The sequence below is a fragment of the Dendrobates tinctorius genome, unplaced genomic scaffold (assembly GCF_039654945.1).
Source record: "Dendrobates tinctorius isolate UK_male_01 unplaced genomic scaffold, ASM3965494v1 ptg000118l, whole genome shotgun sequence".
In the NCBI taxonomy this organism is placed as follows: Eukaryota; Metazoa; Chordata; class Amphibia; order Anura; family Dendrobatidae; genus Dendrobates; species Dendrobates tinctorius.
In genome coordinates this window covers 1,363,506-1,381,790 of record NW_027361786.1, presented here as the reverse complement: position 1 = coordinate 1,381,790, position 18,285 = coordinate 1,363,506, and the positions used below count along the sequence as shown (strand labels likewise).

The 18,285-nt window shown below is 46.9% G+C and overlaps 1 protein-coding gene across 2 annotated transcripts in view; it reads left to right on the top strand.

Annotated features, from left to right (window-relative positions):
* The first annotated feature begins 7,246 nt into the window (after positions 1-7,246).
* Positions 7,247-18,285, top strand: part of MRPL4 (mitochondrial ribosomal protein L4) — a 13,885-nt gene continuing 2,846 nt past the window's right edge. The window contains exons 1-6 of one of the 2 annotated variants that reach the window (XM_073590621.1): positions 7,247-7,348; positions 14,332-14,413; positions 14,692-14,860; positions 15,147-15,198; positions 17,387-17,504; positions 17,583-17,689. In XM_073590621.1, the coding sequence (XP_073446722.1) occupies positions 7,262-7,348; positions 14,332-14,413; positions 14,692-14,860; positions 15,147-15,198; positions 17,387-17,504; positions 17,583-17,689 (615 nt within the window). In that variant the 5' untranslated portion in view covers positions 7,247-7,261. Of the gene's footprint in view, positions 7,349-13,732; positions 13,892-14,331; positions 14,414-14,691; positions 14,861-15,146; positions 15,199-17,386; positions 17,505-17,582; positions 17,690-18,285 lie in introns of those variants that run through there. The other variant, XM_073590622.1, reaches the window with a different exon arrangement.

The following is an 18,285-nucleotide window of genomic DNA, read 5'->3' as shown; positions in this document are numbered from 1 at the left end:
CATAATAAATACAAGTACAATAATCTTAATCAATACAAGTCACGACTGGAGGAGAGAGGACCCTGCCCGCGAGGGCTCACAATCTACAAGGGATGGGTGATAATACAGTAGGTGAGGGTAGAGCTGGTCGTGCAGCGGTTTGGTGGATCGGTGGTTACTGCAGGTTATAGGCTTGTCGGAAGAGGTCGGTCTTCAGGTTCCTTTTGAAGGTTTCGATGGTAGGTGAGAGTCTGATATGTTGTGGTAGAGAGTTCCAGAGTAGGGGGGATGAGCGGGAGAAATCTTGTATGCGATTGTGGGAAGAGGAGATAAGAGGGGAGTAGAGAAGGAGATCTTGTAAGGATCAGAGGTTGCGTGCAGGAAAGTACCGGGAGACGAGGTCACAGATGTATGGAGAAGACAGGTAGTGGATGGCTTTGTATGTCATGGTTAGGGTTCTGAACTGGAGTCTCTGGGCAATGGGGAGTCAGTGAAGGGATTCACAGAGGGGAGAGGCCGGGGAATACTGGGGGGGGGGAGCAGGAGGATTAGTCGGGCAGCAGAGTTTAGGATAGATTGGAGGGGTGCGAGAGTGTTAGAGGGGAGGCCACAGAGCAGGAGGTTGGACTAGTCAAGGCGGGAGATGATGAACAGGGCAGGCACTAGAGTATAAGTATGTGTAAGTGATGTATGTGCAGTGTGTGTTCTATGTATAAGTGATGTGTGCTGTGTGTGTCCCATGTATGTGATATGTACGGTCTGTGTCCTATGTATAAGTGTTAGTAGCAATAAACCTGGCACTCGAGCTCCTTTCTGCAGCATTCTAATCACCCTGTATCAGCACTCTTTTCTGACAGTTCCCACATGGCAATCAGTTCTGCTGAAGGTCTAAACAGACTGAAATGTTAAATTGTGGATTGCCAATAAATCTGTTACATGTTCAAACTATTCTGAGCCAGGTTTATTGCTACTATTGGAATTCGGGTTGGAACCCTACCTGGGCACCAGAGTTACTCACCAGGAGTGCCATATATCCCTTTTCTATCATGTATAAGTGTTGTGTGTCCTATGTGTGCTGTGTGTGTCCCATGTATAAGTGTTGTGTGTCCTATGTGTGCTGTGTGTGTCCCATGTATAAGTGTTGTGTGTCCTATGTGTGCTGTGTGTGTCCCATGTATAAGTGATATGTGACGTGTGTGTCCTATATATGTGTTGTGTGTTCAGTGTGTATCCTAGAGTGGTATGTAAACGTTTGGGCACCCCTGGTCAAAATGACTGCTATTGTGAACAGTTAAGCAAGTTGAAGATGAAATGATCCCTAAAAGGCCTAAAGATGGCACATTTCTTGTGTATTTTAGGCAAATATATATACAGTTGCGTGAAAAAGTATTTGTTCCCTGTCTGATTTCCTATTCCTTTGCATGTTTGTCACACTTAAATGTTCCAGATCACCAAACAAATTTAAATATTAGACAAAAATAATACAAGTAATCACAAAATGCAGGTTTTAAATGAAGGTCTTCATTATTAAGTGAATGTGAAATCCAAAACTACAGGGTCCTGTCTGAAAAAGTGATTGCACTCCTCCCCACCCTTTAAAACATAAATTAACTGCTTTATCACATCTTTGGGAAACTTTGTTCAAGTTTCCTAGACACGCCCATACCTGATTACTGCCACACGTTTTCAATCAAGAAATCACTATAAATAGGACCTGCCTGAAAAAGTGATGTAGAACAAAAGCACCTCAAAAGCTAGACATCATGCCGCGATCCAAAGAAACTCTGGAGCAAATGAGAAACACCGTAATTGAGATCTATCAGTATGGAAAAGGTTTTACAGCCAGGTCTGAAGCTTTGGGACTTCAGCAAACCACAATGAGAGCCATTTTCCACAAATAATGAAAACCTGGAACAGTGGTGCACCTTCCCAGGAGTGGCCGGCAAACCAAAATTACCACAAGAGTGCAGCGACGACTCATTCCAGAGGTCTGCCTTCCCAGGAGTGGCCGGCAAACCAAAATTACCCCAAGAGTGCAGCGACGAGTCATCCCAGAGGTCAAAAAAGAACCCACAACAACATCCAAAGAACTTCAGGTCTCACTTGCCTCATTTATGGTCAGTGTTCACGACTCCACCAGAAGAAAGAGACTGGGCAAAAATGACCTGCATGGCAGAGTTCCAAGACAAAAACCTCTGATGAGCAATAAGAAGATATAGACTTGTCTCAGTTTTGCCACAAAACATCTTGATGATCCCCACGACTTTTGGGAGAATACTCTGTGGACTGATGAGACAAAAGTTGAATTCTGGAGTAGAAGTAACACAGCATTTCAGAAAAGAAGCATGATACCAGCAGTAAAGTATGGTGGTGATAGTGTGACGGCCTGGGGCTGTTTTGCTGCAGCAGTATCTGGAAGACTTGCTGTGGTAAATGGATCCATGAATTCTGCTTTATACCAAAAGTTCCTGAAGGAGAATGTCCGGCCATCTGTTCGTGACTTCGAGCTGAAGCGTACTTGGTTTATGCAGCAGGACAACGATCCAAACCACACCATCAAGTCCACCTCTGAATGGCTTAAGAACAACAAAATTAAGACTTTGCAGTGGCCTAGTCAAAGTTCTGACCTTAATCAGATTGAGATGCTATGGCATGACCTTAAAAAGGTGGTTCATGCTCAGAAATCCTCCAGTGCGGCTGAACTACAATTCTCCAAAGATAAGTGGGACAAAAGTTATGTAAAAGTTTTCGCAAACACTTGATTGCAGTTGTTGCTGCTAAGGGCGGCCCAACCAGTTATTAGGTCTAGGGGTCAATCACATTTCGCACAGGGCCCTGTAGGTTTGGATTTCTTTTTTCCTTAATAAAAATATTCATTTAAAAACTGCAATTTGTGTTTACTTTCTCTAGCATTTAAACTTGTTTGGTGATGTGAAACATTTAAGAGTGACAAATATGCAATAGAATAGGAAATCAGAAAGGAGGCAAATACTTTGTCACAAAACTGTATATATTTTTTTAACTTTCACATTTTAAAAATTACAAAAAGAAAAATGGGCCGATGCAAAGGTTTAAGCACCCTGCATGGTTAGTACCTAGAGAAAACAAAAAGCAAAAAGCAAAAAACACAAATATCCTAAACTAAAAAGTAAAAAATAAACTGCAAATAATGCATAAAGGTAATAATAAGGGTATTTAGTAAACATAATTTTGATCAAAATAACGTACAAGCCATCCCACCACGTCACGGCAACCCTTGTGGGACAGTCCCTACTCTAGTATTTAAAACCTTTTCACTTGCCAAGTGACATGAATGTGAACAAGGATCAAGCGTGTTTACTAAATACCCTTATTATTATTATTATTACCTTTATGCATTATTTGCAGTATATTTTTTACTTTTTAGTTTAGGATATTTGTGTTTTTTGCTTTTTGTTTTCTCTGGTTAATGGTCATGTGTTAATATGCACTTACATTGTGCATACAAATTAACTTACTTTCTCAGTTCAGACTCCAGTTTTTTATGGTTAGTACCTAGTAGCGCCCCCTTTTGCAAGTATCACAGCTTGTAAACACTCTTTGTAGACAGACAAGAGTCTTTGAGTTCTTGTTTGAGGGATTTTCATCCATTCTTCCAATGATGTTTAGATCAGGGGACTGTGAGGGCCATTGTAAAACCTTCAGCTTGCGCCTTTTGCGGTCGTCTATTGTGGATTTTGATGTGTGTTTAGGATCATTATCCATTTGTAGAAGCCATCCTCTTTTCATCTTCAGCTTTTTTACAGATGGTGATATGTTTGCGTCAAGAATTTGTTGAAATTTCATTGAATTCATTCTTCCCTCTACCCGAGAAATGTTCCCCGTGCCATTGGCTGCAACACAACCCCAAAGCATGACTGATCCAATCCACCTCCCATGCTTAATGGTTGGTGAGATGTTCTTTTCCTTAAATTCTGTGCCTTTTTCTCCACACATACCTTGGATCATTGTGGCCAAAAAGTTCTACTTTCACTTCATTGGTCCACAGGACTTTTTTCCAAAATGCTTCAGGCTTGTTTGATTGTTCTTTTGTATTACTTCTGATGCTACAACCCCACTGAAAGAAGAGAGGAAGAAATGTTAGATATTCCAGATGCTCTCTAATTACCTGCACCAAATGATGGACTTCCCTCACAATTGTTGCGGCTTCACCCAATATTCTACTACGACAACTATCAGTAGATATTAATCAGAGAGAATTAGTGTGCCTCTGCCCAATTCACTTCAAAGGAGCTGAGGTTCAATACCAAACATGACCCATAAATAGGACTGGCACTGTAATTCGAGCAAAGCAGTCACATTTTATACCAAGGAAAAACTGCAAAACTTGCAATTTGATGTCCCTCATACACCACGAATGGCTGTCGGCTGATGTTTCGGCTAGCAGCTATCTCGGCCATCTCCCCCATGCACAGGAGTGCTTGCTCTGGTGAGTCCTTCTGTGTTCTCTTTGAGACTGCCGCTGTCAGACTCCTCTGGTGGCAGCTTATTTTAGGAAGAACAAAAGGATCCACAGCCTGAAATGGAACATGCCGGATCCTTACCTCTCCTCTCAGCAAATCCCATCAATATTGGTGGGTTCTGTTGACGTTAGTCTCATGTCTATGGTGGGCCTCCTCGGTTCAGGGACATAATATGGTTATCAGAGATCTTGTGTCTATAAGAGTTTATGAGGGTCTAATGCCAAGAGACACGAGATACGTGGCGAATATCTAGTGTGCTATCTGGTAACGTCAGTGCAAGGCTGTGATCACTGAAATAGCTAAGGGCTCAGAGTGCTGATAACTCAGCGTTTCTTCCCCAGCTGTTTATATAGAGAAGAGACAGTGGTTGAGTCCATCCTGAAAATGAGGAAAAGGTACTTTTCATATGGCTCCACTCCATACACACACGGCTCCTCTCCGTACACCTCGTACACGCGGCTACAGGGCTCCTCTCTGTACACCTCGTACACGCGGCTCCATTCTCTACACCTCATACACACAGGGCTCCTCTCCGTACACCTCGTACACATCCAGCTCCGCTCCGTACACCTCATACACACACGGCTCCTCTCCGTACACCTCGTACACATCCAGCTCCGCTCCGTACACCTCGTACACACATGGCTCCGCTCCGTACACCTCGTACACACACAGCTCCTCTCCATACACCCCGTACACGCACGGCTCCTATCCGTACACCTCGTACACGCGGCTCCATTCTCTACACCTCATACACACAGGGCTCCTCTCCGTACACCTCCTACACATCCAGCTCCGCTCCGTACACCTCATACACACACGGCTCCTCTCCGTACACCTCGTACACACACAGCTCCTCTCCGTACACCCCGTACACGCACGGCTCCTCTCCGTACACCTCGTACACGCACGGCTCCATTCTGTGGACCTCATACACACACGGCTCCTCTCCGTACACCTTGTACACGCGGCTCCGTTATGTACACCTCATACACACACGGCTCTGCTCCGTAGACCTCGTACACATCCAGCTCTGCTCCGTCCACCTCGTACACACGCGGCTCCTCTCCGTACACCTCGCACACGCGCGGCTCCCCTCCGTACACCTCGTACACACGCGGTCGTCTCCGTACACCCCGTACACCTCGCACACGTGCGGCTCCTCTCCGTACACCTCGTACACATGCGGTCGTCTCCGTACACCTCGTACACATGCGGTCGTCTCCGTACACCTCGTACACGCACGGCTCCGCTCCGTACACCTCGTACACGCGCGGCTCCGCTCCGTACACCTCGTACACGCGCGGCTCCGCTCCGTACACCTCGTACACGCGCGGCTCCTCTCCGTACACCTCGTACACGCGCGGCTCCTCTCCGTACACCTCGTACACGCGCGGCTCCTCTCCGTACACCTCGTACACGCGCGGCTCCTCTCCGTACACCTCGTACACGCGCGGCTCCTCTCCGTACACCTCGTACACGCGCGGCTCCTCTCCGTACACCTCGTACACGCGCGGCTCCTCTCCGTACACCTCGTACACGCGCGGCTCCTCTCCGTACACCTCGTACACACGCGGCTCCTCTCCGTACACCTCGTACACACGCGGCTCCTCTCCGTACACCTCGTACACACGCGGCTCCTCTCCGTACACCTCGTACACACGCGGCTCCTCTCCGTACACCTCGTACACACGCGGCTCCATTCTGTGGACCTCATACACACACGGCTCCTCTCTGTACACCTCGTACACGCGGCTCCATTCTGTACACCTCATACACACACGGCTCCGCTCCGTACACCTCGTACACATCCAGCTCTGCTCCGTACACCTCGCACACGCGTTGCTCCTCTCCGTACACCTCGTACACATGTGGTCGTCTCCGTACACCCAGTACACGCGCGGCTCCTCTCCGTACACCCCGTACACGCGCAGCTCCGCTCCGTACACCCCGTACACGCGCAGCTCCGCTCCGTACACCTCGTACACACGGCTCCGCTCCGTACACCTCGTACACACGGCTCCGCTCCGTACACCTCGTACACGCGGCTCTGTTCTATACACCTCATACACACACGGCTCCTCTCCGTACACCCCGTACACACACGGCTCCGTACACCTCGTACACACGCGGCTCCGTACACCTCATACACACACAGCTCTGTTACATCTACCCTGTAAACCCCTCCTGACCCCACACATACTTACCTCATCCAGCACCATGACAACCAGCACAGCAGAGTCTGGCAGACACAAAGAGGCAGGGCTGTGTGCACAGGACCTGTGATGAGGTCACAGGAGGGGTGGAGTCAGGGGTCACATGATCAGGGGTCTGGACAAAGGCTCTTAATCATGTGACCCCTGACTCCTCCCCTCCTGTGACCTCATCACAGGTCCTGTGTACAGAGATGAGAGCAGGCAAGCGACGCTGTGAGTGGCTGGGGGGGTGTCTCAAGCTAGGGCGAGGATGGGGTGCATGGCCGCTTATCTCCCTGCAGTGCGCGCAGAGGGCCAGCGGCTGGAACAACAGCCAGGCCAGTGGCCGCATCAGCTGGCAAGCGGCCAGATGAGCGGGCGCTGCGCCCGCGGCCCACATGACAGCGGCTGTCATGTCGGACGCTGTTCACACCACAGCATCCGGCAGGCAGAGGTAGTTCCACCTCCAGCCACTATAGCCTCAGTGGCGCCTTTTTGATCTTCAGGCTCTCGGGGGTTAATCCTGCTGGAGACCAGGTTGGAAGGTTAGTCACGCCCACGGTCTTTAAATAGTCATACTGGCATATGGGCGTCGCCGATTATAGCTTGTGTTTCATACCAAGTGGTTCCGGTCTGGAGTGGAGGTGTTCAAGAGAGAGAGATTCATATCTGGTGTCGTATGATCCGTCGTTATCCTTTCTCCTTCCCATATTTGTGTTTAGTTGTGCCCTGTTCACATTACTGTTTATTCCTGTGTGTGTGCGGCGCAGTGCAGTTTAAGTTCTCCCTGTCTGTCATTATTTGTGTGGGAGCTTTGGTGGTGTGACTCCTCACTGGGTGGAGGGTGGAGGGTTAAGTGCAGGGCTGAGCAGGAGATAAGGAAAGGTCGGAGGCTCAGGCATTTGCACCTTCAGCAAAAACCCTGGGTTGAGGGTCAGACAGGGTTTCCCCTAGTAAAAGGGACACCACAGGGGCCCCGGGTATTTCAGCCTTAGTTGAACTAAGCCCCCGTGACAGCGGCCCAGCGGGAAAATGCCCGGTTGGGCATATTACCAATCCGGGCCTGGTATGGCAGGATTAATGGGTAACTGGATATTTTAAATAAAGCTCAGTTAAAATATTTATTTCCATATTGTACCTCGTTTCCCACGTGTTTGTCACGTCCTCCTGGAAGATATGGAGCTAGAAATTCATTATGTATTGTAAATCACAGGCCTTCCATTTAGCCTGTGTGTTTAACATATTAAATGGATTTAATTTCCTTTGGTGCTGAAGAAGTTAATGACCCTTTCTACGCTGGTTAGAATCACGCAGCTCTATCTCTCAGCAGCTCCTGATCTGGTCATTCCCTCTCTCTATAAAAACTGTCCAGGTTTTCTCTTCCGCGCCAGTTAAAGTTCTACTTTCTGGTTCCCTGGAGTTGCTGTGCTAAGTTGTATGTAGATCATTTGTTGAAGCTGGAGATTGTTGTATGCTGGTTTTGGGTGTATGCTTTTCTCCTTGTCCTATTCCTATTTGGTTGGTACATTCCTTCGCTTCCCTATATACAGTACATCTCTGTTTTTGCATGTTTGTGGGTTTTTTTGTTATCCCTGTTAGTCTTTTGTGTTGATACACTAGCATTTCTTACTGGGCCTCCTGAGGGAGGGGGTGTTGACAAATTAGGATATAACAGAACAGTAAGGAACAAGGGCCAAACCTCCTCACCTTCAGTAAAGAATCCATAGTCTCACTGCTCTTACAGTAAAGAATTCATAGCCTCACTGCTCTTACAGTAAAGAATCCATAGACTCACTGCTCTTACAGTAAAGAATTCATAGCCTCACTGCTCTTACAGTAAAGAATCCATAGACTCACTGCTCTTACAGTAAAGAATCCATAGACTCACTGCTCTTACAGTAAAGAATCCATAGTCTCACTGCTCTTGCAGTAAAGAATCCATAGTCTCACTGCTCTTGCAGTAAAGAATCCATAGTCTCACTGCTCTTGCAGTAAAGAATCCATAGTCTCACTGCTATTACAGTAAAGAATCCATAGTCTCACTGCTCTTACAGTAAAGAATTCATAGCCTCACTGCTCTTACAGTAAAGAATCCATAGTCTCACTGCTCTTACAGTAAAGAATTTATAGCCTCACTGCTCTTACAGTAAAAAATCCATAGCCTCACTGCTCTTACAGTAAAGAATTCATAGCCTCACTGCTCTTACAGTAAAGAATTCATAGCCTCACTGCTCTTACAGTAAAGAATCCATAGTCTCACTGCTCTTACAGTAAAGAATTCATAGCCTCACTGCTCTTACAGTAAAGAATTCATAGCCTCACTGCTCTTACAGTAAAGAATTCATAGCCTCACTGCTCTTACAGTAAAGAATCCATAGTCTCACTGCTCTTGCAGTAAAGAATCCATAGTCTCACTGCTCTTGCAGTAAAGAATCCATAGTCTCACTGCTCTTGCAGTAAAGAATCCATAGTCTCACTGCTCTTGCAGTAAAGAATCCATAGTCTCACTGCTATTACAGTAAAGAATCCATAGTCTCACTGCTCTTGCAGTAAAGAGTCCATAGTTTCACTGCTCTTACATGAAATAATCCATAGTCTCACTGCCCTTGCAGTAAAGAATCCATAGTCTCACTGCTCTTACAGTAAAGAATCCAAAGTCTCACTGCTCTTATAGTAAAGAATTCATAGCCTCACTGCTCTTACAGTAAAGAATCCATAGTCTCACTGCTCTTGCAGTAAAGAATCCATAGTTTCACTGCTCTTACATGAAATAATCCATAGTCTCACTGCCCTTGCAGTAAAGAATTCTTAGTTTCACTGCTCTTACATGAAATAATCCATAGCCTCACTGCCCTTGCAGTAAAGAATTCATAGCCTCACTGCTATTACAGTAAAGAATCCATATTCTCAATGCTCTAACAGTAAGGAATCACTGTCTGTGATTATGATTAAACCTTCTTTCCTCTGGATGTAGAGGATGCCCCTTGTCACCATCTGTTAGGAACGGCGGAACGCACAAAATAAAAATAAAGTGCGTTCGCCGCTCGGGGTCCACCGTGCAGTAGGTGATATAATCGCTGCTAAGTGGTGGCAGGAGCAATATGGCGGAAATGCGCACAGGGTTAAACGTCACCCAGGTGCGCAGAGCAATCTCAGTAAATTCACAGACATGCCAAATAAGTACAAACACAAAAGACTGAGCCTGTTGAGGTCACAGTACTCAGTAAAAACGCACACACGGTATAGGGTCACAGGAGTAGCCCAAGACGGCGGCACTACATCCGTCTAGACCTACCGTGTGCGGAGCGTCGCAACTGCGGACGCAAAGGAGCTGCTACTGCAGCGCAGCGTGGACACTGCCGCTAAACGACAAAGGCAAGGCGCAAGCGCAATGTCGGACGCTAGCAGCTGTGGATGTGGCAGCAGAGGAGCGCTGGCACTGATTCTAACTCAGTCCCTAACCACATACGTAATATCAGAGGGAAGGGGTTTTATAATGAGTCAGTCACCAGAATCATCCGTCCTCATACACACAGCAGCAAGTCTATACTAGCGCATGGCGGAACAGCCATCCACGCCTTTTATAGCAGCCGGGACCTTCTGCACGCTTCCAGATCTCTGAGATGGACAAATGAGATCTGGAGCGGGACCTGAGCAACATGACTCCCGATCTCCAATGGGAGATTGTCCCATGAGCATGCTCAGTAGGAGGACAGAATGACTTAAGCCCCCGTTACACACTGCGATATCACTAGCAATATCGCTGTAAAGTCACCAATTTTGTGACGTAGCAGCAATATCGCTGCATGTGATACTTACCTCCGACCGGCTCCCCCGCTGGTTATCGCTGATCGCGCGAGAACATCCTGGGCCGTTTCTCGTCGGTCACTTCCTGCGGCGCTTCCTGTGGCACCGACGAGCGACGCGTGGAGCCGGGCGGGAGGACGCAGGATCGCCTCGTCTGACAGGTAAGTAGCGACCCCTGACCCCTGCGATGTCGCTGGTGAGATCTGCCTGTGTGGCAGCTCACTAGCGACCACTTAGCGATGCACCAGCGATCCTGACCGCGTCATATCGCTGGTCGGGATCGCTGGTCCATCGCTAGGTGTAACGGTACCCTTAGCCTCAGGAGAGATTTGCTGCAAGGCAATCTCTGCAATCTCCTCTGCAGTAGATATACAGCAGGAGACTGCAGAATGTGAGGGTCTGGATCCCTGCGGAGTAAGCACAGAAATCCGACGCCTAACACCATCTCAGGCCTAGGTGTATAAAGCGCATTATACAGACCTCTGTACTGTCCCCTCATATATCTGTACAGTGTAATAAGATCGCCCCGAAGCCTTCATTTTTCGTAACTGAATAAGCCCAAACTTGATAACCTGTCTTGTTTCTGCAGCCACCCATTCCCTTAATAACCTTGGCCGCTCTTCTCGGCCCCCGCTCTAATTCAGCTACGTCTTCTTATACATAAGAGACCAAAATTGTCCCCAGTATAAGTGTGGCCGCACTAGAGACTTGTATAGAGGCAAAACTGTGTTCTTGTTATAAGTATCTGCTAGCTTGGCCCGTGCGAAATTTTTGCACATTGGTCGTCGGGGGCGCAGGCAATTTCAGAAAAAGCAAGCTGGTCAAATGTAAATGTATTTCATGAGCTGATGAACACAGACGGGTATTTATATATGCAGATTGGTCATACAATAAATTGGTTTGATAAATAGAAGCCAAAAAATATCTTTCTGCAGGTTTATGAAAATGAATATTTAAACTGTATTTAGTGATAAAATGGTGGCTGTGTGGTTTGTTTGGCTCTTTTCTTGCTGAAGGGAGCACATTTACCTTTCAAATGATGTATTGTGTGTGTGTGTGGGGCAAAGTAATCAGCGAAAAAGCAGTGCATGTTTACAAATGTGTTTCCATATGTGACTCACCTGCAGTGAAGTGTGCAATCCTCCAATGTGCCTGAAATAGGCTGTGCAAGCACTTGGGCAAGCTTGAAAGACCCCAAGGCAAATGTCTGGATTTGTTTGTGATGTCTGTAAGCAGCTTTGCGGTAGTGTGCTGCCACCTGCAGGCCATTTGACCTTTCAAATGGTGTATCATTTGTTTGTGTGGGTGGAGTATGAAAGGAGCATGTGTGCAATTCAATAGGCAGTGCATGTTTACAAATGTGTTTGCATATGTGACTCACCTGGAGTGAAGTGTGCAATCCTCCAAATAGGCTGGGCAAGCAGTTCGGCAAGCTGGAAAGCCCCCAAGGCAAACGTTTGGATTTGTTTGTGATGTCTGTAAGCAGCTTTGTGGTAGTGTGCTTTGGGGTACTGTGGTGCCACCTGCAGGTCATTTTTTCTTACTGCAGGTTTATGAAAATTAATGTTTAAACTGTATTTTGTGATCAAATCGTGGATGTGTGGCTTTTTTGGCTGTTTTCTTGCTGACGGGAGCAAGTTTATCTTTCAAATGGTGTATCACTTATGTGGTTAGGTGCAGTATGAATGGAGATACAAAGTGATCACTGAAAAACAGTGTTTAGAAATAACAGAATCTATGCCTCTTTCAATACCTCCCATTATTTTATTTGCCTTGGTAGCAGCTGCCTGACACTGATCACTAAAGTGGAGTTTACCATCCACCCATACACCCGTCTTTTTCAGCATCCAGACAGGTCAAGGCTCTGGACTGAGGGACGTTTCGCAAAGTTTCATACTTTTTCATATGGCTGATGGATGGTGGATGATGAGTTTTGATATTGGTTGTGATCATTTGACTTGCATATGGAGCGATGGCAGCTGTGGACCTCACGATGGTCCCAAGATCTGCGCCTTACAGCTAACAATCCCACCGACATACAAGAGAACCGCAGGGTATTACACACGTTACTTCATTGTATCTGTGGTGATGTAACAAAGAAAGTGTTTAAAAATGATTAAAAAAAAAAAATCACATTTAAGAAAAGAATACAGAACTGGACTTGCCGCGCTAATGACAGCACCCGAACGCTCACATAAGTGATCAAAACGGCAGAAGTTCCCCAACATGGCGCCGATGACACTCGATCCTCAAAAAACAAGACCTCACACTGAAAGACAAACATAAAATAAAAAGTGATGCAAAAAGGAATATTCATACTTTATAAAAGGATTTCTAAGGATTTTTATTGCAGTGTCAATAAAACATAAAAAATTCAATAAAAATAGTATCGTTGTAAACGTGACAGCCGGCAGAAATGAACGAGGTAAAAAGTCATCCCAAAGAACAAAAACCCTCCAAAAAGATTCCAGAATCAATTACAGAGTAATTCAAATGCTGTTAAAAATAAGACAAAGGGAAATATTAAAATAATAATAACATATTAATAATAATAGTATTAATAATACATATTAATAATATATATATTAATAATAGTAACAATAATATAATAACCTTTATATAGCGCTAACATATTCCGCAGCGCTTTATAGTTTGCACACATTATCCTCGCTGTCCCCGATGGGGCTCACAATCTAGATTCCCTATCAGTATGTGTCTCTGGAATGTGGGAGACAGCAGACACGGGGAGAACATACAAACTCCTGGCAGATGTTGTCCTTGGTGGGATTCGTACCCAGGACTCCAGCACTGCCAGGGTAACCACTGAGCCACCGTGCTGCCCATAAATAATAATACTAATAATAATAATAAAATAAAAGTATTAGTAACAATAATACATATTAATTATAATATTAATAATATCAATAATAATAATAATATATTAATATTAATAATAATAGTCACAATAAATATTAATAATAAAATAATATCAGCGTTAAAGGGGCAGTCTAGTGAATGATACTTATGTTTATGATGTCTTTGACATACTCCTGTAATAATGTGATGGAGACCCCTGTCTCATCTCTGTACACTCTCCTGCACACAGACTTCTAGCTGCTCCACACATTTCACCTGTTTTATTAGAGCGCTCTCTCGTGTACAGTATACTCCGTCCACGAAAGTTTCCTCGACGCATGCGCAAGAACGCAATGACGTCACACTGTGGGCAGCGTTGTTCACAGTACTGGCAGTAGCGGATTCAGCGCACGTCATGTAGTATGCGCCGGAAGTCACTCTGTCATGCCGCCACAGCATTGACCTTCCTGCTTTCATGTGAGAGGAGCTGAGCCCGGGATGATGCTGCGGGGTTTCCTGCTGACCTGTGGGAGGAAGGGGCCCGGGATACGGGTGAGTGATAGTCACCATTGGATGCATCTGTGATTTTACCTGTTATTTGTAATGGTACAGTCCTGTGAAATAGAATGCTTATGGCCGGGCGATACCATTCTATGCAACATGTTGTGAAACTACATTTCCCAGCATGCACTTGGAGCCTAAGCCTATCGGGACATGCTGAGATTTGTAGTTTCACATCAGATTAATGCAAATTACAGGCTGTTGATATCCATCAATGGTCTCCAGTCTGTTTTCTTTCCAGCTGTTATGAAACTACAACCTGCCGCATGAGCGGACAGCCCGCAGGCATGCTGGGAGTTGTAGTTTTGCAGCAGTGCGCTATATAGGAGCCAAGTTCAGCAGCTATGGAGCGACACTTTAGTCACGTAGTCACTCGGGCTCCATAGAATGGTGACGTGGCGACTTCTCATACTGACGTTTCTTCTCTGCAGCGTCTTTCGTCCTTCTCCTCTGATCCCATCGTTCCTCCCAATCTCATTCTGCCTCCAGGATTGAAGGACGGACCTGTGAAATGTAAGTGAGATGTGTACAGAGGAGGGGGTACTGGATTAACCCTTGACATGCGCTGATATGAGCGGTGGGAAATGTGCAGGAAGTTGTTGTCCAGCGTTCTTTGTGTTCTGGATTATTGGATTCCAGAGTAAAGGAATTTTGCTGTACACTGAGCTCTTGATGCTTCCGGTGAAATTCCTATAGTCCATCGTCGCTCAGGTTTTGGATGATCGGACAGTCTGGATTATTGGATGTGATGGTTAAAGTATCTCAGCCATATCCTTTTCTTTATCCCACAGTCCAGCGCCCGCCGGTGGACCTCACTCGGCCTGTGCAGCGGGTATGTAAGGTCCCGGTGCCCCCGCATTTGTCTGCGCGGACCGTCTGGTTGGAATCCCTGAGTGAGCATGAGGATGAACCCACGAGCCTGGTGCAGCTGCACCCCGACCTGTTTGATGTCCCCCCCAGGTGAGGGCCGTGTCCTGTACGCCACCTCCCTGCAAATCCGGCCGGGAGCAGGAGATATCAGACGTTGATGTGCACAGGAGCGCCCCCCAGTGGTGGCTACATTACGGGCCTGGCATACATAGCGGGTGTCTGTAGGGTCTTCTTGGCTCTGCTGGGGGCGTCCACCGCTGTCCACAGTCACAGCCTGCTGCATAATGACTCCGCCACATTGTCTGGACATGTTCTCCAGGCTGCCGTGTGTCACCGCTGCTGCAGGTCACAGTGATGTCTCTGTCTTTGCCTCTAGGATTGATGTCCTTCACCAAGTGGTAACATGGCAGCGCAACTTCAAAAGAATTGTGAGTATCTGGGTCCTCCAAGCCGGAGCCACGTGAAGTACGCTGAAATGCATGCTGCCCTGTTCCTCCCACCCCAGCGAATGGGGAACTTTCTGGCCCATATATAAAGTTCTGCCTGTCCCTGACAATGTATATGGGGGCCCCCATTGCAGCCATGTTGCCTACCTTCCCCTGTAATACACATGGCTTTTCCCCCATATACAGTGCAGTCACTACCTCCCTGTATATATATACAATGCGACCACATGGCTTTTCCCCCATATACAGTGCAGTCACTACCTCCCTGTATATATACAATGCGACCACATGGCTTTTCCCCCATATACAGTGCAGTCACTACCTCCCTGTATATATACCATGCAGCCACATGGCTTTTCCCCCATATACAGTGCAGTCACTACCTCCCTGTATATATATACCATGCAGCCACATGGCTTTTCCCCCATATACAGTGCAGTCACTACCTCCCTGTATATATATACAATGCGGCCACATGGCTTTTCCCCCATATACAGTGCAGTCACTACCTCCCTGTATATATATACAATGCGGCCACATGGCTTTTCCCCCATATACAGTGCAGTCACTACCTCCCTGTATATATATACAATGCGGCCACATGGCTTTTCCCCCATATACAGTGTAGTCACTACCTCCCTGTATATATATACAATGCGACCACATGGCTTTTCCCCCATATACAGTGCAGTCACTACATCCCTGTATATATACCATGCAGCCACATGGCTTTTCCCCCATATACAGTGCAGTCACTACCTCCCTGTATATATACCATGCAGCCACATGGCTTTTCCCCCATATACAGTGCAGTCACTACCTCCCTGTATATATACAATGCGACCACATGGCTTTTCCCCCATATACAGTGCAGTCACTACCTCCCTGTATATATACAATGCGACCACATGGCTTTTCCCCCATATACAGTGCAGTCACTACCTCCCTGTATATATACCATGCAGCCACATGGCTTTTCCCCCATATACAGTGCAGTCACTACCTCCCTGTATATATATACCATGCAGCCACATGGCTTTTCCCCCATATACAGTGCAGTCACTACCTCCCTGTATATATATACCATGCGGCCACATGGCTTTTCCCCCATATACAGTGCAGTCACTACCTCCCTGTATATATATACAATGCGGCCACATGGCTTTTCCCCCATATACAGTGCAGTCACTACCTCCCTGTATATATACCATGCAGCCACATGGCTTTTCCCCCATATACAGTGCAGTCACTACCTCCCTGTATATATACAATGCGACCACATGGCTTTTCCCCCATATACAGTGCAGTCACTACCTCCCTGTATATATACAATGCGACCACATGGCTTTTCCCCCATATACAGTGCAGTCACTACCTCCCTGTATATATACCATGCAGCCACATGGCTTTTCCCCCATATACAGTGCAGTCACTACCTCCCTGTATATATATACCATGCAGCCACATGGCTTTTCCCCCATATACAGTGCAGTCACTACCTCCCTGTATATATATACCATGCAGCCACATGGCTTTTCCCCCATATACAGTGCAGTCACTACCTCCCTGTATATATATACAATGCGACCACATGGCTTTTCCCCCATATACAGTGCAGTCACTACCTCCCTGTATATATATACAATGCGGCCACATGGCTTTTCCCCCATATACAGTGCAGTCACTACCTCCCTGTATATATATACAATGCGGCCACATGGCTTTTCCCCCATATACAGTGCAGTCACTACCTCCCTGTATATATATACAATGCGGCCACATGGCTTTTCCCCCATATACAGTGTAGTCACTACCTCTCTGTATATATATACAATGCGACCACATGGCTTTTCCCCATATACAGTGCAGTCACTACATCCCTGTATATATACCATGCAGCCACATGGCTTTTCCCCCATATACAGTGCAGTCACTACCTCCCTGTATATATACCATGCAGCCACATGTCCCCCCCTAGAAACATGCCCACCTCCTGCAGCCGTATACAATTCTCTGCCCTCGTCTCTTATTCTCCCTGAAGCAAGCAGGAGGATGTGGTGAAAATACTTTTTTACATCTGGCCAAGTAGGGGTGCAGCAGGGTGGTCCGCAGGGTGGGCATCGCCATGATCAGAGACCCATATTTTACACTGATGATTTTTTTTTTTCAGAGTTATGCCAAGACGAAGACTCGAGCCGAGGTGAGAGGAGGAGGAAGGAAACCCTGGCCACAGAAAGGAACCGGGCGAGCGCGGCAAGGGAGCATCAGGTCCCCGCTGTGGAGAGGAGGTCGGTCTGCTGTGCTCCTCTGACCTCTGCTTGCTGTCAGTGAGAAGTCATTGTCATGTGGTCTCTGTCTCGTTATAGGTGGAGTAGCTCATGGTCCCCGGGGCCCCACAAGCTATTATTACATGTTACCCATGAAGCTCCGTGTTCTGGGACTGAAGACTGCATTAACCACAAAGCTCGCCCAGGTGCTGGACATGATAAATGTGCATTGCTGCAAGAGAGCAGGTGGAATGACGCCGCTGTGTGCATCCTATCTAGGGGAATTACCAATAAGTTTTATGCTTCAGTTTCTCACAGATTTCAAAATCTTTGCTTGTTGTCATGATGACTGAACCTACGCAAAATAATAATTAGCTGGTCCTGTGACTGACACACAGCTCTGGAAACCGCTGCAGAGCAGCTGTGCATCCATCACAGGACCAACGGCAACACAACTCTGATAACCACTAAAGCAAGCAGTGCAGCTGTGCATCCATCACAGGACCAACGGACACACATCTCTGATAACCGCTGCAGTGCAGCTGTGCATCCATCACAGGACCAACGGACACACAGCTCTGATAACCGCTGCTGTGCATCCATCACAGGACCAACGGACACACAGCTCATAACCGCTGCAGTGCAGCTGTGCATCCATCACAGGACCAACGGACACACAGCTCTGATAACCGCTGCAGTGCAGCTGTGCATCCATCACAGGACCAACGGACACACAGCTCTGATAACCGCTGCAGTGCAGCTGTGCATCCATCACAGGACCAGCGGCAACACAACTCTGATA